The sequence below is a fragment of the Jatropha curcas genome, chromosome 5, assembly GCF_041381405.1.
Source record: "Jatropha curcas cultivar XTBG-Jc1 chromosome 5, XTBG_Jcur_1.0, whole genome shotgun sequence".
In the NCBI taxonomy this organism is placed as follows: Eukaryota; Viridiplantae; Streptophyta; class Magnoliopsida; order Malpighiales; family Euphorbiaceae; genus Jatropha; species Jatropha curcas.
Genome location: NC_143155.1, coordinates 29,735,988 through 29,762,275, shown reverse-complemented (window position 1 = coordinate 29,762,275; position 26,288 = coordinate 29,735,988). Strand labels below are relative to the sequence as shown.

Genomic DNA, 26,288 nt, shown 5'->3' with positions numbered 1-26,288 from the left:
AAAACATTTGATATTATTCTCTTTTCAAACTTGAAAGAGCTTGGAAAAGTGTAATAATGAGTGAATAAATTAAAGCACAAAACCCTCCATAAGTGTTATAGCTTTTTCTTCTGACTGGCATACACTAACCTTTTCAGCTCAACCAACTAAAAGAATAAAAATCAAATAACAGAGGAGGGGAAATGCAGAATTATTAAATGGACAAATGCTTGTTACCAAGTAAACTAAACTTACATTTTTGAGGTGCTCAAGCATAAAAGAAAGCAGAGGCTTGGAGTGTGAAAAGAAGAAAGGTGGGTCTTTCTCTGATAATTTATCTCTGCCTCATGGTAGTCCATAGAATTGGGAATATAGTACAAAATTTTAAAGTGGAGTTTGTCTTTGTTTGTGGAAAAGAAATCCAAATATAAAAATCCACCAGCCCTGCCATGTGAGGATCTTCTCTCTAGTGGATGTGCAATGTGTAGACAGAGTCACATAAAGGGTCCAGAATAACAAAAGGTATAGCTGTAAAAAATAGAGAAAATTGGAGATGCATATACAGCATACTTTTCTAAGAAAAGCAAATTAATGAGCAATCCAGCAAGGATTGTGAGACTGTAGTTCAGTTTTCTTCAGACAAAAGAGACATTTCAATCAATTCTTTTTTTCTTTAAATTGGATTTTGAATCATAACAAAAAGAAACGTTTTTTCCCCATTAGAGTCACAAATCCAATCATGACCAGTCAATCCTTAAGTTGTTTTCTATGGTAGGTAAGGAAATTTGGTATATGGGTATTTGTTAAATTATCATTATCAGCTATATATGTCCTATCTATGCAGTTAAAAAAATGGAATAACTTAACTTGTGATCAAGCCTTATAATGAAACAAAAATGGTTTACTTTTGGGAAATTTCAGCTTTACATGTGATCATGGACAGCTGGTGAAATTAACTATAAAATATGTCCTTTAGATTTTTCTGGAATAATGGTTTTGATTTCACAAGATCAGAATTGGAGACAGAAGAACATGAATTTAAAGTTCACATCTGTCTCAAGAATGAAGAATGGGTCCATTATCAAGAGTGCAACCACTTCAGGGTACATAGGGCCACCACACCTACCTTAATGGCTAAATAAGGGAGTTACTAAGCATGCACCTCCTCAGCGATGCAATAATTTACAATATCTCTATCTACGCATCTCACATGTTTGAAAAAATTCCGCAGAGAACTATTTATGACAGATATTGGTATTTTAATGGTTGGTTAGTTTTAGGTGGATTCAAACAGCTTCATACTGATCTAAGTTCGAGTCCCAGTCATATATCCCTCGATTCGAGTCGGGTTCTAATTATCATGTGATAAAATGTTTATTTGTGATTTAAGCATGCAAAGCAAAGACAAAATGAAATAACAAAAAATGAAACAAGCTTAAATTTTAATCTAGAGATTCTTAACGTCAATGCAAAAATGATTGAAATTATGATGGTGTCGTTCAGTGCATTATACAAAAGAAAAGGGGTTTCCATTTTTCATCAATCGTACCTCATTAATTTAGACAACAAAAAGAAATATGTCCAAAAATTTCAAATCAAGGAATTGTGGGGCAGAATGCGTATTATGTTAAAACTAAAAATTGAAAATTATTCAAGGCTCCTTGGTCGCCGACAATCAACATACTATTAAAATCATATTTATCTGAGTATTAAAAATAATATTATTAATCATAATATTAAAAATAATACTTATTTCGTTATACTTTAATAGCAATAAATAAATATTTTATCTTATTCTATTTTAAATATTCATTTAAAAATTTAAAATCATATTAATTATTTTTTTTCTAATTTTACCTACATTTATTATGTTTCATTTATTTTTATAGTATTTACTTTTAAAAAGAGCAAATGAGACATTCTATATTATAATTTTAGAAAATAAATGAATTTTAATTATTTTTTTAATTATTATGAAAAGAGTAAATTATTGTTGTTAAAGTGAACTGAGAAAGTATTAACCGTAAATTTTTTACTAACTGAATTTTGGTACGACTTTATTGTTTCTATATTTTTTTTCTTATATATTTTGTTAACTATAGGAATTAGGAATCTTTCTGGTAGGAGTCATCATCAAAGCTGTAGAAATTTTTTGAATTTTTCTAAGCCGTACCTAAAGTTAGTCCACCCACGCAAGGAGCAACCCAGATCCAGACGGAGTTTGAGTTGGGCAAATTATGGAATTGACGATCAGGACCTATACCAAAGTGGACCCTACATCATGTCTACGTACAATTATTGCAGAAATAGAGAAATGACGGTGTTGCATCTACTCTGGAGCCGATTGTACTGGAGCTTTTCCCCTGTCCCTATATCAAAGAAGGGAAGTCCATCGAACGGTCAGCACGCATCAGAAAAATGGGACCCATTATCGTTTTCAAATTTTGCCTATAAAAGAAGTGCAGAAAGAGTGTATGTACTTGGCGACCATTTATTTCCACTCTACACAGTCGCGACTGAACTAAAGATTCGAATCCAATCCTTTTTAACTTCAAAAGCCCACACATTTTCCCACACTTTCCATCTCATTTTCTTCCTACCCAAACATGCATCGTCTCCTTTTCTATCTCTTCCTCTTTCTCTCACCAACATTTTCTTGGGCTGCAGAACTCGAACTCCTCATGCAAATCAAGGCCTCCCTCGACCCACAAAACCGGTTCTTGACCTCCTGGCAGCATAACGCAGACCCTTGTGGTGGGTCTTTTGAGGGCGTGGCTTGCAATGAGGAAGGACGTGTGGCTAATATTTCTCTCCAGGGGAAGGGTCTGTCCGGTCGGATACCTGCGGCTTTAGGTGGGCTTAAGAGCTTGACTGGTTTGTATCTGCATTTCAATGCACTGACTGGAGATATTCCCAAAGAGATTGCTCAGCTTAGTCAACTGAGTGATTTGTATCTCAATGTCAATAATCTGTCTGGGCAGATTCCACATCAGATTGGCAACATGTCTAATCTTCAAGGTCCGTTTTTAAGTTTTTGTGACGTTAGTGCTTGGCTTTCTTAAATTTTGTTGAAATTTTCTGTTCTGGTTCTTCCCTTATTAGTTATTGCCATTTGTATCTCTGCGTGAGACATATGGTCAATTTTTCTGCTCTCTTTCAGTTGCTGCATTTGGGTTTAATAGTTCATGTAAAAGCCAAAAAGGATGAAACTTTTTCATTTAAACAGTTTCAGTCTTATATATTACACGTTTTTTCATGGTTTATTGGCATCTATTTTGTATAGTATTCTTTTTTCTTTGTAACTTGGTTTAATCTTGTTAATCTGTTATTGATCTTTTTCTGTTTGAGTTTCCTAGGCTATATTTGAACTGGGTATTTAAAAAATTGAACTGTTTATCTCGAAAAGCCAGAATATTGATTATTTTTCGATGCTTCTCTAAATGAATGGAATGGAATGAAGCTCTAGCACTAATTGCAGATGCTTGGTAATCTATTACTTTTGTTCAATAAATATTAATAGCTGAAGGCAAAGAGTAAAAGTACTCCTACCTGAATGATTACTTGAATAGTTTCCTCATTATTGCTTGAATAGTTCCTTTTTATTTCATATTATTTTTTAATTTGCAACTTCAGCTTTATTTGTTGCTTAACGTTCGGTCAATCCTTCTAAGCTAAGCACGCTGGTGCCTTTGTTTGTTCCGACAACGGGATTCACTTCCTATATCATTGAGCTCACCCACTAAGCAACTTATCATGTTTAATATTTTAGTAACTGCAATGGGGAACTTTTACTAGACATCAGTATGGATCTCTTGTTTGCAGTTTTGCAGCTGTGTTACAATAAGTTGACTGGGAGTATACCAACGCAACTTGGATCTCTAAAGAAACTTAATGTCCTTGCTCTACAATATAACCAGCTTACTAGTGCAATTCCTGCAAGCTTGGGGGATTTGGGGTTGTTGACAAGGCTGGATTTGAGCTTTAATGGCCTTTTTGGTTCAATACCAGTAAAATTAGCTGATGCTCCTATGCTACAAGCCCTAGACATTCGTAACAACAGTCTCTCTGGGAATGTACCTCCAGGTAATATGCTTTCCCGAATTATGAAATTATCCTTGCATCTGCTTTCTTTTATGTCTATACTGATTTCAGCTGAGATGGAATTGAGATTTAACTTTACTTCTTTTATTTCCTTGGTGATGAAAAATGAAGCTCTGAAGAGGCTGAGTAGTGGATTCCAATATACCAACAACCCTGAGTTATGTGGAGATGGGTTTGCTAACTTGCAAACATGTACAGCTTCTGGTCAACTCAATGCGAATAGGCCTGAACCTTTCAAACCTAATGGTACTCTGCAAAAGGATATCCCGGAATCTGCAAACATACCTTCTAATTGCAGCCAAACTCACTGTTTGAGTTCGTCCAAGAACTCACAATATGGTGTAGTATTTGGTATAATTGGAGTATTCATTGTATTAACAGGCACTGGACTATTCACATTCTCATGGTACCGTCGGCAAAAACAGAAGATTGGAAGTGCTTTAGACATTTCAGATGGCCGGCTTAGTACTGAGCAGGTCAAGGAGGTTTACAGGAAGAATGTCTCTCCACTTATCAGCCTAGAGTATTCCAATGGCTGGGATCCCTTGGCTGTTGGCCAGAATAAAAACGGGCTATCTCAGGAATTTCTAGAGAGTTTCATGTTCAATTTAGAAGAGGTGGAACGAGCAACTCAGTGCTTCTCTGAGGTGAATTTGTTGGGGAAGAGTAATTTCTCAGCAACCTACAAGGGAACCCTTAGAGATGGATCAGTTGTTGTTGTAAAGTGCATCACCAAAACAAGTTGCAAATCTGATGAAGCTGACTTTTTGAAGGGGCTGAAGATTCTGACCTCATTGAAACATGAAAATCTGGTGAGGTTGAGAGGCTTTTGCTGCTCAAAAGGCAGGGGGGAGTGTTTTCTCATTTATGATTTTGTCCCAAACGGAAATCTGTTGCTGTATCTTGACATAAAAGAGGGCACTGGGAAAGTTCTTGAATGGTCCACTAGAATATCTATCATAAATGGTATTGCCAAAGGTCAGTATAGCAGCTTTGATTCCACCACTAAAGTGACAGAAATTGTCGTTGCCATTTTCCTTTCATTGTTTTTTTTATTGAGGATGTTTCTCAGTGTTGATGCATTCATTTTAAATGTTCAGAATTGCTGAACTGAGAAATATGATAGTCAAGTGGTGAATATGAAACACATAATCATCTTCTTGTTGAGCTGACTGAAGTATTTTTCCTTCCTAACCAGGTATTGGGTATTTACATGGGAATAGAGGAAATAAACCTGCTCTTTTTCACCAGAATATATCAGCTGAGAAAGTGTTCATTGATAGACGATATAATCCATTACTCTCATATTCAGGCCTGCACAAAATTCTTGCAGATGACATTATCTTCTCTATGCTAAAAGCTAGTGCTGCCATGGGATACCTGGCTCCTGAGTACACAACTACTGGCCGTTTCACTGAAAAGAGTGATGTTTATGCATTTGGTGTGATTATACTACAACTCCTCAGTGGAAAACATAACGTTACACCATTGACTTGCCACGCAGGGGAATCATGCAATGTAGAAGACTTTATTGATGCAAATCTTGAAGGAAAGTACTCAGAATTAGATGCAGCCACACTTGGGAGATTAGCTCTTCTTTGCACTCATGAATCGCCTAATCACAGGCCGAACATAGAAACTGTGTTGCAAGAACTAAGTGGAATTACTATTGCTCCTTAAACATACATTCAGTTCATTTTGCCAAAATTTTCAGAAGTGAAGAGGCATGACCTTTGATCATCACTGACAACTAGCTGATATTGAAACTTTGTTTCTAATATTGATCTAACTGCATTGTCCTTTCATGAAGACTGAAGTTGTAAACGTCGAGTTTATATTGTTTGTACTAATTTTCAGGCAGTTGTAATGAACTAAATTTAGGCAAGGATCTTTATAGTTATTCTGTTCAAAGTCTATGGTTACCAAGGTTGGAAATTCAAGATTTTGAATGCCTAAAAAATCTTTTAAGGGATGGCAAAATGACCCATTGGAAATTGTTATGTAGCCGGAAATGGCCAACCAATAAATGGAAGAATGGTGCCTGCAAAACGCCCAGCAAAGCGAACCTCAACTTTTAACCAAAATGACCCATTGGAATTCATGCATCCTAGCCTTGGAATTTAGACTAGACTGCCTAACTTAGCACGTGTGACATCTAGCTAAACAGCAAAAAGGCTCTCGAGACAGAATCTTTGGCATTATTTGTTACTTTTTGCTTGGCCTGTGAACCTCTCTTGTTCTTTTCGTTTTGTCTTCTCTTTTTCTCCCTTTTCTTCCCCTAGGTTAAAGTGTTTAAATAGTAAAATAGAAAATCAAAATTATTTTATGTACCTATTTTCCCCTAGGCTGATAAAGGGCTTGCAGTCATGACGTTTGAAAATCGTCACCTCATAACTCTGGGCCTTGAGTACTTAGGTTCATGCTCTGAACCATAACAACAGGTTTTTTCGGTTACGGGCCCAATCAGAATATATTATTATATATACAATATTTTATTGATCATAAGCTTTTAGTGAACAGAGTAAAGTATATGCAGAGAACAAAAGGAGAACAAAAGGATAGCTTTAGTGCCAATAATGTAAATATACAAAAACAGAATACAAAGTATGAACTATACATTCATACATTTTAACATTGCTTAACATTTTGTAATTTCAATGCTAATAGGTGACCTGTGAGTTAGGTAGAAGAAACACTATTCAGCAAGGAATAGATCTCCTTAACTTGAGGATGTGACTTATCTTGAACAGAGAATTCATGAACATTACCTTCTAATTCAATCCAACTGCAACCGGGAATTTTCTTCAAGTTTCTTTCTTTCATCATTTTCCGAACCCTACTAACTTCATTCCACATATGAAGACCAGCATATATATTAGATAAAAGCACGTAAGAGCTCGAACTAGAACAGTCTAGCTTAACTAGATGCTTCGCCAGTGACTCTCCAATGCCAAAGCTTGCATGTGCTTTGCAAGCGCTAGCCAAAGTCCTCCAAATTACATCGTTCGGTTCGATTGGCATTTCGTCCACAAATTTTCTGGCTTCTTCAATGTGCCCTGTTCGGCTGAGGATGTCAACCATGCATCCATAGTGTTGCAGTTTTGGCTCCACTTTGTAAACTCTTCTCATAAGCTCAAAACAGATCATACCTTCTTTCAGCAAGCCAGCATGGCCAAAGGCATTTAACAATCCGATAAACGTTATATCATCTGGTTTGATCCTCATCCTCTCCATCTCCATGAGTAAATCAAAAGCTAATTCTCCCAAGCCATGAATGGCCAACCCACTAATCATAGCATTGCAATGATCTACAGTTTTTTCTTTTATACCCTCAAAGACCAACATGGCATTATCTATGCTGCCACATTTAGAATACATGTTAATCAGGGCAACACCAAGTTTCTCCTCCAGAGAAAACCCATTTTCCTTTAGATAGCAATGTATTGCTACCCCTTTTTCAATATGCCCCAATTGAGCAATCGCAGTAAGAGCAATCAACAATGTGGCATTATCAGGAGACAACTTGCTCTCTCTTTGCAAAGCATAGAATATATCTAAAGCCTCCATATAATAACCATTCTGCAAATAACCATTCATCATGACATTACACACAACAACATCTTTTTCAGGCATGTCATCAAAAAAACGCCTACCAATATTCACATGGCCTAGTTTTGCATATCCATCAATCATGTTAGCCCAGCTAACCATATCCCTTTCTGGCATCCTATCAAACAAAGCCTGAGCATCATCCATCCTTCCACATTTTGCGCACCCATCAATCATTGAATTCCATGAAATCAGGTCTCTTTTAGGCATTTTCTCAAACAACTCCCAAGCAAGCTGAAGTCCATTCCCTGACTGCATATACCCGCTGATTAAAGAATTCCAAGATATCAAATTCCTCTCTTCTGTGGGCATAAGCTCAAACAACCCACGTGCTAGATCAATTTTACCACGTTTGACATAACCATCTATCATTGAATTATAAGAAACTGTGTCCTTCCTTGGCATTGTATCAAATACTTGACGTGCGTGTTCAAGGCACCAGCATCGCAAATATAGAGTCATCAAACAATTTTGCAAGAACACATCCGACCCGAATTCCATTTTCCTCAACAGACCATGGATCTGCAGTCCTTCCCTAACCAAACCCAAACGAGCACAAGCTTTCAAAACCAAAGACAATGAATACTTATCCACAGAAATCCCATTCTCAAGCATCAAAGAGAAAATGGAAAGAGCTTGTATTGGGTCATCTCCATGAGAATACGTTTTGATTATAGCATTCCAGAGAAAAGGGTCCTCTTCTTTTGTATCAACCAGGAGAGCATGATGAGTAAAGAAGATGTAGCGAGCAAATTCTCTAAGTGGAGATTGTGGTGAAGAAGAGAGTGAGAGTATGATTTTAGTAGTTAAACAAGTGTTTTTGATAAATCCAGTGGTTATCATTCTCGAATGGAGTTGATTTATATCGTTTAAAGTCTTGCATTTTTGGAAGAAAACTAGAGTCGAGAGCGGTGAGTTCCATGGCTGTTGATATGAATTGGTAAAGATAACCATAAATTCAACTGCTTCTTAAAGCCGCAGTTCCTAAATGTATCTTACCTCGAAAAAAAAAAAAAAAAAAATCTCACTTTGCATTGGAGAACTATAGCAAGAGATATTTGATCAGTTCAAAAAGAAAAAAACAAAAAAGATAGGGTTCGCTGTAACGGGGTTCTAACGTCTAATCCACGCGTCACGACAGAATTTAACCGGCCCAGATTGCAACATCGTTGGGCCTATCTAAGGCCCAGACTTAGAGTTCCGAGGCTGTGGCTTATAGTCAGATCTTAAACTAATCTTGGGCCCAGACTCATCCCTCTTCTTAAAGAATTCGAATCATTTCTATTCAAACCAACTCAGATTGGTTATCCCTCTTCTTAAACTAATCATTTCTATTCATATAGAGAGATACATGGTTTCCATTGATTACACTTGGTATCATGCCTTGAATTTTTAAAAAGGCTCGATTCGAGTTGGACACACCACATATCTAACCTTATAATGGTTGGTGTGTGTGATTAACTGCGGTTTAATGTGGTTAAATTAAACTAAAAGCTTACAAATTATTTAATTATTGAAGCATGAAGTATATATTTTGGACTATCAATGAAGACAATTACTTACTGAAATTAATTAGCATTAGTTGATGTATCATAACAACTAATTAAATCTGTGTTCTGTCTTTTAAGAAAAAAACAAATAGTATCGTTAAAATGCCATAAAATAATTATTATTCTATGAATCAAGAACATGGTACGACTTCAATAAGATGCATCATACAATACAAATTTAGTCTATACATAGTTAAATAATTAATACTTCAACCAACATGTCCTATATCGTACTAAATTAATTTTATCAGGTGAATAATTAATATATAGTTTGGAAAAAAATGCAAAATAAATAATTAAAAGAACATGGGTTTGATGTTTGATTTTCATCCGTATACATATTTTTATGTTTTTGAGTTTCTAATTAATTAAAATTTATCAACTATATATTTTTTAGTAACTGTCGGTATTAATTTAGATATTATAGTTAAGGTATGACTAATGACTTGCATGTGCTTGCTACGTATCTATTGCACAAAGTGTTATAATATATATATATATATATATATATATATATATATATAACTATTAGTTTTCTGATCATTAATGTGAGGAGTATAAGATTTCGGATTCAAGTTCTTTCGAACTTAAATGGTCGAGAAAATTCGAATTGGAGATCTTCACATAAATAAAATGACTCATTAAACTATATCTGATATATATAAAAGACTCTACGGCTCCCGATAAAAAAAATCACTCAGTTTATAAATTTATTTAGCAAAATAGTATTTTACAGGATAACTTAGATTGGTATCAATCTAGGAAAAAATTTGCTTAAATTAGTTGTTGGGTTTGGTTGAAATAAAATTATTTTACTGCAAGTAGGAAGCCATTGACTTGAACAAAGTCACACTGAAAAGGGTTAGCTGCTTTTGCTTTTGATATTGCAAAGATGACGTTGTAGATAAAGGGAGCTACTATCGTTAAGGTACTACTCGACCATTTCAATGTACGGTTTTTCTAATTCAAATAACATTTGCATTTTCCACTATATATTTAATGATTTGTCAATTTGTATAAAGGTGTATTGCTTCATATTTTGAAAATTGAGACTTCGAATAAAATATTTCAATTTCATTTTAATTATTTAATCTAAATTAGGGTTTAGATTTTAATTAAATTTAAGTTTGTTGGTGATTTAATTAAATTTTTAAATTTTAATTAAACTAAGAGCTATGGGATCCAAATTGTAATTATCAATTCAAGATCTAGTTGTCAGTTTAGATAAGCTCTTGTATAAATTAAGGCTATTAGAAACGTAGACCTACTTATCTTATCTATTTTATTCTTAGTTCTTATCAATTTGCCACTCCAATGACCTATTTTAAGTCTTCGATGGTTGCATTCCATCTTCTTAATATGTCCATTTATATTGTATAATACTATTGCATTTTTATATATTGATCAATTACTGTCTAAATAAATCTGCTAATTTTATTTTATTTTTTCTTTCTTTGATGCGACAGCTAATTATTTTGGTTGATTTATTTTATTTTTCTTCTATATTATTCTCAAAAAAAAAAAAACGAAGCACTTGAATTTATTTAGTAATGCTTGCTAATTGTTGAAATAATAATTTAAAAATTAATGATGAAAGTTGAAATAATGGCACATTGCCAAATTTGCCAACGTAAGTCCCTGGTTTAATAATTATATATATATATAAGCCATCATCTTCTTCAAGTAAGATGGAAAAGAAAAAAAAAAAATTTGAATTTCAAAATTATTTTTATTTTTATTTATACATGTATTTCCACGTTTAAATATCAAAATAATTATCTACACAGTATGCATCATTATATCTATAAAGAGACATTGATTTGTTATTTCATAAATTACGATCACTAAAACCTAAATTTTCATTAATTAAAATATTTGTGTATGCACATCGAAATATTAAAGAATTAAATTTCTTGGTTTTTCTTAAATACTAGTTATAAGATACATGCACATTGGCTAGTTTAAAGAAAAGACAAAAAAGAAAATGTATCAACTACTTTTTCGTATACAATTACCAAAATCATCGAATCATACAATTTTTGGCTTTTACCAAAATGTATCAAGACACGCTTTGGACACGCTATTCTTTTTTTTTTTTTTTTTTCTGTTTTTTGCAATTTAATTACATTAAACTCCTTGTATAATTGAATTAAAAGTTAATTACACATAATTAACTTACTATTACTAATTTTTATTTTTAATAATTAACTTCACACTTTTCACAGACATTTTCAAGCTTTTACGTCTGCACTTGAGGTGGTAAATTTGAACGAATCGGGTAATACCGCTAATAAATGGGTTTATACATAGAAATGATCCGCACGAGGCCATTTATTCCAAGTGCATCAGCAAGTACAGGCAAATGTCAACGGTTGCAGAAACCCAACATAAAATCTCTCTCAAAAGCCATTTAAAACCCGAAAACCACTGTTCCATTTCACTGTCTCTAACCTCCAGAGAAATGAAGCTTGTTTGGTCTCCAGATGCTGCTCTTCAAGCTTACATAACCACCGTTCAATCGGTAAGAGAGGACTCTCTTATTTTCTTTCATTGATTATTGTTTATAATTAGAAATTCGTTAACTGTTCTCTTTTTCCAGTGTCAGAATTTCAAAGAACCCGGCGTACCTGAGCTCCTCTCCGCCATGGCCGCCGGCTGGAACGCGAAATTGATCGTGGAATCATGGACTCACGGTGGTCCGATAACAACCAGCATCGGGCTAGCTGTTGCTTCACTTCGTACAAGTGGTAGACATGTATGCGTAGTCCCAGATGAACGGTCCAGATCAGATTATGTAAAATCCATGCAAAGCGCCGGCATGGTAAAGACGGAAGTGATCGTAGGGGAAGCGGAGGAGGTGATGGCGGGGCTTGCGGAGGTTGATTTTCTGGTGGTGGATTGTAAACGGAGAGATTTCGTTAGGGTTTTGAGGTTGGCTAAGTTAAACCAAGAAGGTGCTATATTGGTACGCAAGAACGCGCAGCAAAGTTACCTTGCCGGGTTCAGATGGCAAGGAGTGCTTGGGAGAGGGACACGTGTCGTTAGATCTGTGTACATGCCGGTTGGGAAAGGATTGGATGTTGTTCATATAGGGAGTAGGGGTGGGGGTATGAGTCTGCAGAAGAGTCCTAGCCGTTGGATTAAATGTGTAGATCAAAAGTCCGGTGAGGAGCACGTGTTTCGTGGTTAAATTTTTGAATTTTGATAGTCTGCAATGAACACCCATCAATTGAGGGTGCGAGCTATTTCCCTTTCCTTGTAAGATTAGATCTTGTGGTTCAGATATCGTATAGCAGTATCCGATGGTTGGTATCCTTTAATTTTGTGTAGTATTGTACAGCAACTATGGCATCAAACCCTTGATCGAGTATTTTTCTTTTTCTTGCAAATTATTTTCCCTCATTTCTTTGATTATCTTTCAGCTTTTTAAATTTATCATTTTGTTCAAATAATTTCATTTACGACCTTCCAATTCTTTCAGACAAAAGGAATAGAACAAATAACGGTAACATATTGCATAACAAAGTTAGGCAACTTAAAATGTTTAAACCCATCAGTTGTTTCAGTTTGCCAAATACAAATAACTTTAGCCTTTAGCCTTTAGTCTAGCACTCTACCCTGCCTTTTCTTTGTTTATTTATTTACTCCAATATTCCCGGCTCCGGCTTCCCAACTCTTCGAAACGGAACATTGAAGCCCTGACTCTTCGGAATAGATTCTATGTATATTTTAATTTATTTACTCAATCTAACATTTTCAGCCCCAATTATTCAAAATATCAAAGCCTTGACTTTTCAGAATAGATTTGATGTATATCTTAATTTATATATTCACTTCAATATTTTCGGCACAGCTTCTTCAGAACATTAAAGTTCAGAGTATTCGGAACATTGAAGCCACGACTTTTCGGAACTTTTTGATATATATCTCAATTATGTATTCACTCCAATATTTTCAGCGCCGACTCTTCAAAACATCAAAGTTTCGACTGTTCAGAACATCGAAGCTCTGACTCTTCAGAATAAATTCGATGTATATTTTAATTTATTTATTCTCTCTGATATTTCCGGCCCTGACTCTTTGAAACATCAAATTCTCAACTTTCAATGTATATTTTAATTTGCTTATTCACTCCAATTTTTCCGGTGTTGAACGTTCGGAACACATTAGATATATATATCAAATCTATTTATCGTAATAAATCTTGAATTTGTTTATCTCTTTTGAGGATTTTGTTCATTTCTTTACAAAATTTTTGTTGCTTCATTTATGGTGACTTTAAATGTGTTTTATTGGCACAATAATGGAGGATCAAAATATTTAAAAGTTATCAGATTGAGCAATATGAAGTCAAACACTAACTCAGCCCAATATGTCATAAATCTAAATCTAATACTCATAAAAGTGAAACGCAAAAACGACATATGCTATGAAGAAATCGTTTGGTTGCACAAGTGTCTTTTACAAAGAGTAAGAAATTAAATACATAATTATCAAGTAATTTATTTAAATTTAAATGAGAAATAAACAGTAAGGACAGTAAAATCTCATGATATTCATAGTTAAATCCGTCAACAAACGTAATGGAACATACATCCTCAAGATAACTGAAAAGAAACATTTGCTCTATGATTTTAGGCCTCGGAGTTCTCAGATTGGGCTTGGCTGGCCGCAGTTATCAAGATTCAACAACCTATATGAAGCCCAAAAAAGAGACCGAACATACAATCAACTGGACCTGACTTTGTCTAATGGATTCAACTCAAACGAGTCCATTGGATTTCATTATCTCAAGAAATTGATAATTTTTTTATGGTATTTGCTTATGAATTCCTAGATTTCATGCTTGGTAGCAAAAAGAGAAAAAAAAAAAAAATCATAAATTTAATTTTATAAAATTTAATATAGCTATATCAAGTTTGACCATTTGTTTGAAATTTATTTATATGAAACATATACGAATTAATTGAAAATTAGCAGTAAAACTTCCACTATAAAAGAAACATGATTCAGCTAATCATTTTGATATTTAAGTTAATTACATAGAGAAACACTGGATTTCTTAACAAAAAAACATAAATCCAGATCAAATTTACTTTTACATGTCATTTGATATTTACAATTTTGTCTCAGGCTTTGATCTCTCGCGATGGGGAAGTGATGCGGTAGACATGCTCCTCGCCGGTGCACTTATCAACTGTAACAACCCATTTACTTCTTTTTGTATGCCCATCTCCACAACCAACCTTAACACCTATTCTAGTTACAAGCAAACCTTCTCCAATGGGTAAAAAATGAGTCTTGAAATCACTATTGCATGATCCCTTGTGAAGGGCATTGTACCCTACTACAAGTCCCTTGCTGCCATCCTTTCCACACTCTTGTGCAGCTCTAAAAACTCTTTTCCAATCACAAATATTGCAATCAATAAGTACAAAATCTGCTTCTTTATAGTCATTTAACAAAAGGGTTTCAGCATCTCCTACATCAAACCTCACAGAATCTGCATAAGGTACTAAAGCATTTCTTGATTCATTAAAATCTGATGTTTCGGATAAAATACACACTACTCTGCCACCTGTTTGATGTGCAGCTGCTATTAATGGTAGTGTGTTGGTCCCTGCAACTCCAGCAGATGCAATCACCATCAGCTGTGCATTGTTTCCTGCAGCTAGAGCAGATATGAACTCAGCTGTATCAGGCTCTTTACCTCTTTTTCCCTATACAAAGAAGACCCAGATGAGAAAAATAGAAAGAAAACAGGTTTTCTACATAATCAAATACAGAAACATTAAGGAAAAAGAAAAAAAAAAAAAGACCTACCATTTTAAGAGCTCGGAGATAAGCTTTGGTGGCATTCTCAGCTGACCAACAAGCCATAATTCTTGTGATGAAAGTAAAAGTGTTTTTGGACTTTGTTACTGAATATATTGCTTCGGATAAGTGAAGCATACAGGTTTATATATGTGAGAGATGGGAGAGTAATTAAAGTCTCGTGTGGGTCTCACATTAAACTAATAATTATGCATGGAAAATTGGAAACGGAATCAACTAGGGCAGGCTTTTATTGAAGAAATTCTTGCCGGCCAACTGGCATAAATGAAATAATATAGAATTGAAACCCCATTGACAAATACATGCAGCCTAACTCTTTTCAAGTATATATTATATTTCTTTTGGTTTAGCCGGATAAAGAGAGCGACGCACTCGCTACTTGACCTTGTATAATTTATTTGAGCAAGGACAGAAGTGGTTTAGGCCAAACCACTTATTCCTTCTGGCCTCCAAGAAAATGGATAAAGCAGAAGAAAATACTAACTTAGATCAATTTATACTACCTTAATCTTTTTACTTGTCTTCCTTCTGGCCTCCAAGAAAATGGATAAAGCAGAAGAAAATACTAATTTAGATCAATTTATACTACCTTAATCTTTTTACTTGTCTCTTGATCATTCCATGCTCTTATTTTACCCTAATCGAATGAAATTTGTACTAATGGGATCGATCATTCCATATGGAGAAAACAGGGAGAGAGAGAAAGAATGCCACGAAATTCGCCTGAATAATATTTAAACAGAGAGTAAAATATTATTTGTCCATCCAAAAATGAGAAGTCTTTACAGATTCATAAGAACAATTAATATTTATGTTGAATCCTCAATTATAATATCGCAACTTGAACGTGGTTGCCTCCATGAATATTCCAGGAAAGCACAAGCAAGCAGGTGTTGAATCCATGTACTGTCCCAAAACCAGTAAATGGAACCCGTAAGCAATGATCAAACATGTCCGCTTGCTGCCAACTTGACCACTAGCAATCCTGTTATTAACCCCTAAATCATGTCCTCCTCGAACTTGAAATTTCAACGACTTCTAGGCGCTAACCCAATTCATTTGTCGTTAAATGCAAAAGAACATGTTACTTCATTTAAATTTGTGTGCATAACACTTATTTTCATGGCCCTCCAACGATATTTAACCTGTGAATTGATTTCTGAAAAATGTGAAAATATATGTTACAGAGTTACCATTTGATTAATAAAGTCAAACCAATGCCCTTTTCGTTCTGGTAAAACATAAATTAATGAACCGCCAAGGAAAACCTTCAGTAGAAAAGAACTGTTATTGGTCCCAACAATATAAAAATGTGCGTGCAGGAAAATAGGCAAGACAAACCGCTTGTTGGAAAATGCTAAAATAAACGTTCATGGATACCCTTTTGTTCCAACAGGGTAACAACCAGCACGAATGTGACCTGAGAGAGATATTAATAATAATAAAAGAAAAGGAGTAACAACCAGCACGGAGATCTAAGTTGGATCACCATGCTTTTAATGCAATTGCATTGATTTTTGCAGCCTACCCTCAAATATAGTAATGTTAGCCTTCCTTGTATTTAGGGATTCTCTACAGAGCAAGGTCTTTGTTCGGTTTTTTGCTTTCTGATTCATATCAAATTACAGAAAATGCCTTTTGTTCAACAGACTGAAATTTCTGTATAAATTGCATTAGGCAAGTTCGCAATGGGAAAAAAATTAGAATAAAGGACCAGAAACAAAGTAATTCCAATTATTATTATTATTATTATTATTCTGTCACAGTGCAGAACAAAACCACAGACAAAAACTCTCAACAATCTACAATATCCAAAGCAAATTGCAAAGACAAACATATATCAAATGCGTAACTTGCTGCTATGTACAGAGTCTAAGATTGTCTAAGTGGATAAAACATCAATCGGTTTACTTGAGCGAAGCAAATGCCAGGCTCAGTTACTACCATTTGCCGCTTCTATTATAGGCAAATATGTAAGAAGAGCTGTTAAAATGTATCTTTTGATTTATTCAATGTTGATCCTCACAACATTTTTAGTTTTTTGTGATGAAGTAGCTCCAGAGTCTCGCGGCTGCTCTGCTGATGGAAGTGCCCAACCACCCAGAGTTGTCATCCCCTTCCACTCGCTCTTGCTAGATCCTACTTTGCCATTGTATTATAAATAAATAAATAAAATGGGCATGTCAAATTACCCAAAAGAAAAAATCAAACGGCAAACGTGAAACTACATAGAGAGATTTACTACAATTAAATGATGATTTTCAAACAGCACAACGGATTATAGATTGATAAACAAAACAACTTTCATTACAGGAATTTGTGATAGATAACGTAATTCATATAAAAACAATGACAGGTATATCAACCTAATGCCAAAGAAAAGATTTTAAATGACATGGGCATACTAGAGAGGAGACACGTGTGAAGTACAATTTAGTGTTTGGCACGCAAGATAGAACAATTTCTATTGGCATGCGCTTGGGACAAATTAAATAAGAGGAAGATACACTTGTCCTATCCCAACCTAATTTTTTGTCCTGAATAAGCAGTAGTCAAGCTGTCCCATCCTCGACTCTTTGAGATAAAATCGTGATCGATCAGTTTCAAAAATGCCCTAATCAATGAAGGCCCGGCTACATTTAACTTTTTGTTTTCATTTTTTTAATCTGATTTCGCAAATAAGACACATAAATCTGAAAAGCAGCACCAATATTGAAATAAAATTGAAATTAAACACACTTAAAATTGGATTAATAATTTTAAAATTAAAAGTGTGGAATGAATATTCTAATTTTTACTTAAAAGCAAAATAAACACTGAAAAAGACGCACAGAGTAAAAACAAAATCTAGACTAAGAGCATGATCTTGTAAGCAGGTGACCAGGGGTTACCTGTAGTGCCATGCATATCAAATTGACCACTCCAGCCAGGCAGTTGTCTTTTAACGTTACCGTTCCATTTTGCTTCGAAACCAGATAGTTCATCTGGAAAATCATTGCAAAATTAGTTTTTTTCACCCACAGAAGTTCAAGATGCAATCTTTAAATGACAGAGCAGTGGCAGAAGAAACAAACCTTCATTCAAATTATGTAACGTTTGGACTGTATCCACCTTGCCTTCTGAATTCAGTTTCCTTGTGACTGAATGGCCCTAAATAAGGAACACAACCGTTTCAATCTCGATAAGAAAAAAAAGTGTGCTTTAACAACCTATGCAATTATTGATTTGTTCCATCTCTTAAACCAACTAGATGTAACCCAGGATCAAATATGGATACAAATAAAGATAACATATAGCAAAGGACAGTAGCATGATTGAAGGGTCACATCAGATTCAAGAAATATTATGCCTGCTAATTTCTTTAAAGCACCAAAATATTCAAGGGTCGATCACTCTCCAAATGATCCAAAGAAAAGAAAAATTAGGGGTGCAACAAAACACATCATTATCATGAATACTTGACAGGCAACCTAGTGTTGCAATTAGATTATAACAACAACAACAACAACAAGCATAAAGGATGAAGCAAAGTGCACGAAAAAAAATTAACACGGAAAATTTTCCATCTGATGATATCACTGACAAGATAATAACCTTATCATGGATTCCTCTGGAGATCCTATGTGATGCTTGACCCGTTGTTTTGTCAGCTTCTTTGCTTTCCTCAATTATCACCTGATTCAAAGTCGCAACATTAACAGGAAGAAACTTAAAAAATTAACTTGCCTAGAAGAGGCATTACTTACTCCATCACTGCCTGCCCTTCTGCTCCTTGTAGAAGTGTAATATGCCCCATCTACACCCCCGTATGTGACTTTGGAAGTCTGGAAACTGAAATTGTGAACCTGTGGTTCAGTACCTTCTATCTTGTTATAATCGTCCCTGTGATTAACATTCTTGCACTTCTCCTCTGCCAGATCAGTCACAGTTGTCGTTATTGTTTATAAGTGCATATTTGTTTTTAGCTAAAAAAGACTAAATCTCGGTATTGACACTACCATCAACATGATCATCAGGATGCTCAACTGATGGTTCTTTGCTTGAATCAATGTGTACATCTTTTTCCATTTCTTCCTCATCTTCAGAGGTTACTTCTTGTATAACTACTCCTGGATTACTGGTGCGTGATGCATCCCCAAAAGCAGAGCTTGGAGGTTCAAACCCGCCAGATTCAAACCAGCTCCCAAATGGACGTGTAAAGAATGGGTCATCGAATGGATCCCTCCCTCCAAATAGGCTGGGCATCATGCCAAAACCCCGGAAATTACCAAAGGGGTCGCTGCCACCCATACCAAAGATATCATTTCTACCTTCTCTTTCCCTCTGCATCTTCTGAGGTCTGAGCAATCCCTTCAAGCATGGTAGAACAATTTAAGATGGGATCTCATATGCTTAAGACACGATATCCTAGGAAAATCTATTAGTTCGATTACACATGAAGATGAAACCTTCAAGAATACACGACTCAATAACAACAAAAGAAATGTACAAGTGATATGTTCATTACTGCACAATAAGATTTATAAATTTAATTCCCCTAAAAATACTACATTTTCCAGCAATTAAAAAAGAACATAGAAAGAAGATTACAGGCTTTTAGAAAATATAAATTAATCACAAGGACATACCACTACAAATAACTGAACCAAAGGGCGGTGGAGTACCTCTCCATTCTTTTCTCTCAAGCAACCAAACAAAAAAAATGATCTATTAGAATTTTTGGTCCGTCACATTCAATAATTGTCTACCATACATTGCACAAGCATATTTGCGATATATTTCACAGTCTTCCATAATTGCGTTCAAGGAATAGCAGGAGCATAGCATCCTGTTTCCCAATCCAGGCTTTAATTACTAAAAGAAGTAAGGAATGCATTCTCAGGGGAAAAAAAAAATACAAACCAGTCATTTGCGTTTAGTCTGCTACTGAACCGCAGCAGCAGGTATTTTTCAATTATTTTTTTTGGAAAATCCGGAAATGATCATGAAAGAGATAGAAGGGAGAAAAAGGAACCATAAACTGATTTCATATAAAATATTTCCATTTGGCTGCAGAGAAAATCAGAAAAGGAAAAGAGAATTTCATTTAAAAAAAATCGCAGAGACAATCCAAATGAACAAACTGCATATTGAAGATTGAAAGTTAAAAATTGAAAATTAGGAAACAGATATTTATATATATCAATTAGAATTCTAGGTTATAGTTTTATTAGAAATGAATGATAACTAAGCTCATGAGGGAAAAAAAAAAAAAAAAAGAAAATTGAGTGAATTACCTGACGGCAGGAGAGGAGACGAGAAATTTCCCGAACAGAGATTCTAAGAGCGAGAAACCAGGAACCAGAATGTCCGTTGCTTCGGTATTACGGTTGGTTTTTATACAAGAAAAAACTGAAAATGTAACGCGCATGTCATGCTGGAATGTTCTGGTCCCTTTTATTTTCTTTTATTCTTTTTTAACTTAATTCCTTTGATTTATTATCTTTTTCCCAAATGACTATATTTATTTCGTATTAAAAGTCACTGTAAATTGAAATATTTTTCTAGAAATTTTTAGATAGGATAGGCAGTGATGTCGCAAAAATTTTTCATATAATTAAATGCTCTCAGTAAGCAATATTTTTCATTAAAATTAAGAAAATATATTAAAATAAGAAAATTAAAAAAATATTAATTTATATTTTCAAACGAGTTTAAAATACTTTTTATTACTATTTCTTCGAAATTTAATTTTTATTTTGTAGTAGTAAACATCCTTATTTAAAAGAAAAAAAATACTAGAGAAAAACAATTGCATCCATAACATACAGTTCTTTTTTTTCTTTTAGGATTTTTTTTTTTTAAATCATGAATGATCCTCAATTTAGGCAGGCATCCAAAGCAGAGGGGAAACATAAAAATAAAAAATTTTGCCAGTAACGAGTAAGGATATCACCTCTACTAAGCCGTGAGACTGATTTCTATATTTCGATTAAATGTACAACAAAAAACCTACAGGAACATCAGTATACCGCCACATCAATAACGTTACATTTCTTGGAGCTCCTCAATTAGAATAAGTAAACATCAGCCATCATGCCTTCAGTATTCTGCAATCTAGATTTTGAGCTGCCTGATCACCTTCATACAACTCTCTCTCTCTCTCTCTCTCCAGTTATTTCAGAAAGTTGCCGCGGGAATGAATGGTTAGGAGCCCATATTAGCTGCAACTTGTTTATCAAGTTTAGGATGTAATGTCACGTTTCGGCAGGGCTCCATATCTATTGTTACAAAAGAAAACTTCTCCAGTTCCACAACCAGCGGCACAACTGGTTTCTAGAATTCTTGACAGTCCAAATCAGGCTTTGATGGATATTCAAGACCCTGAAGTGCAGGCATCCGTCGCAAATCTTCATCCGAATATGCAGGCACAAACCAGTACCGCTTATCAGCCCCAAACACCTGATATATGAACCCCAAAACATTATTTGAGAAATAATACAGAATGGAGATTCATTGAGAATTATTAGAGAATGAAAAGATTCCAACAAGCAGTTAACCTTACAACTTGAACTGAAAAAGATTAAGTTTTGGCAACTTAACTAATAAATTTTATAATTCAAATCAAATGGTAGCACTTCAACAAAGCTTCGATAAGAGAGAGAATACGAATAAACAACAATTGCCATGTGATTCACAATTCAATATGAGAAAGATCTCGGGACAGATCGTGCCAACAAGTTTCCAACATAATTCTAACCTTCTTGTAACATATTTATTCTGACAATGTACCTCCCTACATGACTTCAGCCTTCAGGCTAAATTGTCAGTACGTACACACCATTACAGGTAAGCACGAAAAACCATTAGCCATTCTGCACTCATCCATGTCTAATATATTTTTTAAAGTGCTATTCAATGTCAAAACAGTTAATGAATCCTTTTCACAATTGCCAAAACAAAGTCAAAAAACATTCTTGTTTACAGTACCAGACACTTAAGCATCAAAATATTAAAAAAAAAAAAAACAAGACTTATGCAATAATCAGTTGAGATGGTGATATAATGTAGCATTGCTTATATAATTTGGAGTTCATGCATGAAGATACCAATCATTTGAAACAATGTTTTATAATGTAGCAGTGCTTACATAATTTGTATGAACTGCTAGTACTACTTCCTCACTAGTTCCTATTTTAGAGTTAAACACTGATATTTGCCATTTCTAATGCAATTAGTGCTGGCGTCTCAATCCTGAAAAGATGGATGAGATGGAGGTGAGTATATGAACCACAAGAGAACTCGTATGCACCTTTGTGGAGATTTCTCATATATGTTGGTTGTTAAATAAGTAGTTTTTTCAGAACACTGTGAAAAGGTAATACTCAGTACACAATTACTTTAATAAAGATAGAACTGCAACATAATTGTGAGTTTGGCCCATTTTGAACAAATCATTTCACAAGGAATTTACCATTACTCAGATTTTGTACAGGACTTTCATGAACAGAAACAAAGAAGGAATAACAATAAATTGAAAAAAGAAGACCACCTGCTCAAAATTTTTCCTTCGACCAAGGTCATAGCGCCATTTTGGTGTGGTTTTCTTCTCATATGCCTGATCACACGACAAACAGCAGACATATCAGTAGAACATCCTGACAGATATCCGGCCAGAAATAATTTAATATATTCTATTTAACATTGAGCACAGAGAGATCCATAAAAAAATGAAGATTGAAAATCTACAACTAAAGCCAGATAAGCTCAAAGATGACCTGATTGAGCATTAGTATCAGTACGAAATCCGTTTCAGAAAATGTTCCATCAGTGTATTGAGTTAAAGAATGCACTATGATTATATGACAAGTAACCAATTTCTATTATTTCATTAAAGCTTCATCAATCTACTTGATTCTTTTAGATGTCCAGAAACTAGGTGCCACTGACTTGCTTAATGTTGCATAATAGAAAGCATAATCCAACAAATGCACAACACCTGACAGCTGAAAACCAAGCTAAGAATAAGAAAATACCTCAATAGTAGTGGTATTAGCAGAAACCAGCGATGTATGCATGATCAGAAATCCCATCACACTCAATGCAAATGCCAGGTTCAAAACTGTCGAAGTGAAATATTAGTCACATAACGATAGAGATTCCTGATTAAGCAGGTCAAAAAATGAGGTTAGAAGACCTTACCAAAGGCAAGGAATGTCGTTGCAAGGGTCCCAGGTGTTCCAGGAATTTCCCCATCACTAAAGAATGCTATAAAGTGTGGCAGCAATGACAAAGTTACAAGACTTGTCTCGAGAAACGTGTAAAACTGCATTAACATTTAAGATCAAAGTTCAGTTAATTTCAAGAAATACCCCACCAACATATTGAACCTTACAATGAGAAAACATAGTTCACACTTTATAAATCTGGTTGTCATAATAGTAGTATCAAATGCACAAATAAAATGGAAGAAGACTGTTCATCTGATAACTGATCCAGGCAGGTTAAACATTTTTCAGAGATAGGAAATATAAATAATTTAAAATACTATCAGTCTCCCACAACATAACCCCAAAAGAATAATCCTTCCACCAAGTCATCAACCCATGATAAAATATAACAACCACATGAATAATCACCATCTCCACCTAATGTTTCTACTATTAGCAGAACTTATTAGCTAAAAGCCTAAAACCAATCCACAGTTTAGTTCTATTATAGTCAAGGAGATTCATCATTATCAAATGATAAAAAAAATTAAATATATGGGCTTAGGCAGAGAGGCATAACTTACCAAAAATAGAAGAAAATATTTATAATTCAATGCCCCAACACAATTTACAACCCAAACACAATGATGATCCATCTTTAGCACACACCTACCACCTGAAAGAAATAAAGTAGAAATTTAACTTTTATGTTGAACAAGATAACAGAGAAAAAGAACGTTTAGAGGGAAACTCACAAACAGAGCAATGGTGGCAACGAGGTGGTTTCAATTGGTTGCACTTCCTGCAATAACGGATTCTTTGGTTGGATGAATCCGTTGCCAAACCACTGAAATCTGAGCCATTCAATGGGTCAGCCTCACTTCTTTCCTCATCAACAGCGGGTCTCCAATTAGGAGGCACACTACCCGGGTCAGTTAAAACAACAGAAAAATAACTCCATAACAGCATGACCAACTGCAAATTGAAAAAAAAAAAAAAAGAAGAAAAAAAAGACAAGACAAGAAAGTTCTCCACTTTCAGTTCCATTTCCACTACTTGAAGCTAAAAGGTTCCAAGATCTGCAGCTAACCACACTTTTCGAATTAACTAACAACGCTAGAAAATTATAAAGTTGGAAATGGTTCCAGGCTACCATATTTTCCATCACTTCTAAACAAAATTTAACCAAGAAAAATAGAAAGATCCCATCTTTTAAGAAATTGCGAAAAAAAAACAAAGAAATAGAGAGCCACAACCAATGCAATCTAACCAAAGATCAATGTGCTAGAGTAATTCCCTTAATAATAAGACACGCACTAAAAATTCTAGAAAAACAAAAACAAAAGATTATCTTACCAAACAATGAAATGGGATCAAGACAGCAAGAGCTGTAACAGAATCAAGCCCTCCATCATACAAAGCGGGGCCATAATTGGTCAAAACGACGGCGTAGTAGGTGACACCCACAACCCCAAGCACCAACAGGATCATGATCGAGCCAAGGCCCCGGAGGGCCGTACAGAACTTGAAAACATTCCAGGCCATAGCAGCTCCAGATCTATGCATGCTCAATATAACAAAAGAAGAAACGATAACTCCCAAACTATTTGTACTCAAGCTGAAAAATTAGGTGAGAAATCAGACACTATAGCCAGATAAGGAATTCAGAAAAACAATAAAGCAAAAAGCTTTTTTTCTTTCGTAATTGTTTAGTTATATGTGATCTGTGAATCTAGGGTTTATCAGACTTGGGATTCCAGGTGGGGCGTGGAATCCATGTTAGGAAATGAGGTCTATGAAGAGAGACAGAGAGAGACAGACACAGAGAGGAAAAAGAGAGAGAGAGATGGAGGGACTGATTCTCTTTTTTTTTTTTTTTTTTTTTTTTTTTGCAATAATATATTTTATATATATATAAATAAGTAGATATTGGGACGGTAATGGGCACGGCTGAAAATAATCCAATTAAATCTGACAAAAATATATTTAAACTTTTTATTGATTAAAAAATAAATAAATAATTATTTGATTTGCTATATTTTTATTTAAGATTTAAAGTTTAAAAAATAAAATATTTTCTTTTAAAAAACATAAAGCATTTAAAAAACGACAAAAAATAATTTAATTAGGAATACTTATTCAATTGAGATTTTTAAGAGAAAATTAAAGAACTAATAATAAAAATATTTAATTTATTTTTGAAAACTATGAATAAATTGCTAAATTCAGTAATAAAGTCTTAAAATCGTAAAGTAATGACATATATCAATAGTACAATGTTCTATTAAAATTTACCTTCCACATTGATATTAAACCAATAAACTCATTTATGTTTTTTTTTATAGAATATTATATTTTGGTTTTGTTAATATTAATTTGGGTGGTTCCATTTTATTTTTCAGATTAATTTTAAATTAGATATTAAAATTAATTTATTTTTCACATTATTATTAAACAAAACAATATTATCATGAATTTTATATTTTTTTCTCTATTAAGTATTAATAACTCTCTTGTCCTATTACAATAGTGAAAGGTGATAGATGAATTTTTTATAACAAAAATACTCTTTTTTTTTTTTTTTTTTATCCTAATTCGTCCATTTTTAAAAAACCAATATCAAGAACTAAAATCAAAACACAGAGCTGAAAAACGTGAATTGCACAAAGCCTGTATCATGTTTTTTTTTTTTTTTTTCTCCCATAGATATAGTTTTATTAATTCTTATTAAAAAAATCATAATTCATAGTGATAGAAAATTCAATCTGAATTGCACAAATATTCTAACTTTTGGAGAATTATGTTTAACTTGATATTTATATGCTGTATTATTTCAACTAATTATTGAATTAAAATGAAATATTGCTTTTTCCTCAAAACAAAAAAGGTTAAAGCTTTTAATAATGAATTTAAAAAAAAAAGTGTTAAAATGATTTTATATCAAGCAATCAAGAAATGATTTTGAGTTTGGAAGGACTTTAAAAAAAAAAAAAAAAGTTTTCACCAATTCTTTAGGAATTTTGTA

At 34.1% G+C, this 26,288-nt stretch overlaps 6 protein-coding genes across 10 annotated transcripts; 2 read left to right on the top strand and 4 right to left on the bottom strand.

The window, feature by feature from the left end:
* The first annotated feature begins 2,447 nt into the window (after nt 1–2,447).
* Nucleotides 2,448–5,991, top strand: LOC105643130 (Leucine-rich repeat protein kinase family protein). The gene is made up of 4 exons (XM_012228196.4): nt 2,448–2,997; nt 3,802–4,062; nt 4,192–5,058; nt 5,279–5,991. The coding sequence occupies exons 1-4, from the start codon at nt 2,586–2,588 to the stop codon at nt 5,758–5,760; spliced, it is 2,022 nt and encodes a 673-aa protein (XP_012083586.1). The 5' UTR covers nt 2,448–2,585; the 3' UTR covers nt 5,761–5,991.
* Nucleotides 5,992–6,611: 620 nt separating this feature from the next.
* Nucleotides 6,612–8,748, bottom strand: CRR4 (Pentatricopeptide repeat (PPR) superfamily protein). Its single transcript, XM_012228195.4, is given in 2 exon segments — nt 6,612–6,764; nt 6,766–8,748. Coding segments are annotated over 2 exon segments (1,902 nt in total). The 5' UTR covers nt 8,644–8,748; the 3' UTR covers nt 6,612–6,740.
* A 2,839-nt stretch (nt 8,749–11,587) lies between these two features.
* LOC105643127 (ankyrin repeat/KH domain protein (DUF1442)) lies at nt 11,588–12,628 on the top strand. The gene is made up of 2 exons (XM_012228193.4): nt 11,588–11,760; nt 11,839–12,628. The coding sequence occupies exons 1-2, from the start codon at nt 11,602–11,604 to the stop codon at nt 12,427–12,429; spliced, it is 750 nt and encodes a 249-aa protein (XP_012083583.2). The 5' UTR covers nt 11,588–11,601; the 3' UTR covers nt 12,430–12,628.
* Nucleotides 12,629–14,225: 1,597 nt separating this feature from the next.
* On the bottom strand, nt 14,226–15,300 carry LOC105643126 (uncharacterized). The gene is made up of 2 exons (XM_012228192.4): nt 15,063–15,300; nt 14,226–14,959 (listed from the first exon to the last, which is right to left on the bottom strand). Exons 1-2 carry the CDS (start codon nt 15,189–15,191, stop codon nt 14,369–14,371), a joined length of 720 nt encoding a protein of 239 aa, XP_012083582.2. The 5' UTR covers nt 15,192–15,300; the 3' UTR covers nt 14,226–14,368.
* A 1,499-nt stretch (nt 15,301–16,799) lies between these two features.
* Nucleotides 16,800–20,508, bottom strand: LOC105643124 (myeloid leukemia factor). 5 transcript variants are annotated; one of them, XM_089721471.1, is made up of 8 exons: nt 20,351–20,427; nt 19,703–19,747; nt 19,073–19,424; nt 18,821–18,984; nt 18,669–18,749; nt 18,149–18,224; nt 17,966–18,058; nt 16,800–17,216 (listed from the first exon to the last, which is right to left on the bottom strand). In XM_089721471.1, exons 3-8 carry the CDS (start codon nt 19,401–19,403, stop codon nt 17,080–17,082), a joined length of 882 nt encoding a protein of 293 aa, XP_089577597.1. In that variant the 5' UTR covers nt 19,404–19,424; nt 19,703–19,747; nt 20,351–20,427; the 3' UTR covers nt 16,800–17,079. The 5 variants fall into 5 exon arrangements, with proteins under 5 accessions (XP_089577597.1, XP_089577594.1, XP_089577596.1 ...); XM_089721468.1 differs by lacking the exon at nt 19,703–19,747 and having other exon boundaries at nt 19,073–19,413; nt 20,351–20,508; XM_089721470.1 differs by lacking the exon at nt 19,703–19,747 and having other exon boundaries at nt 20,351–20,491.
* Nucleotides 20,509–21,005: 497 nt separating this feature from the next.
* Nucleotides 21,006–25,149, bottom strand: LOC105643123 (DHHC-type zinc finger family protein). The gene is made up of 7 exons (XM_012228188.4): nt 24,620–25,149; nt 24,019–24,238; nt 23,848–23,939; nt 23,256–23,379; nt 23,090–23,175; nt 22,606–22,671; nt 21,006–21,515 (listed from the first exon to the last, which is right to left on the bottom strand). Exons 1-7 carry the CDS (start codon nt 24,827–24,829, stop codon nt 21,390–21,392), a joined length of 924 nt encoding a protein of 307 aa, XP_012083578.1. The 5' UTR covers nt 24,830–25,149; the 3' UTR covers nt 21,006–21,389.
* Between the last annotated feature and the right edge of the window lie 1,139 nt (nt 25,150–26,288).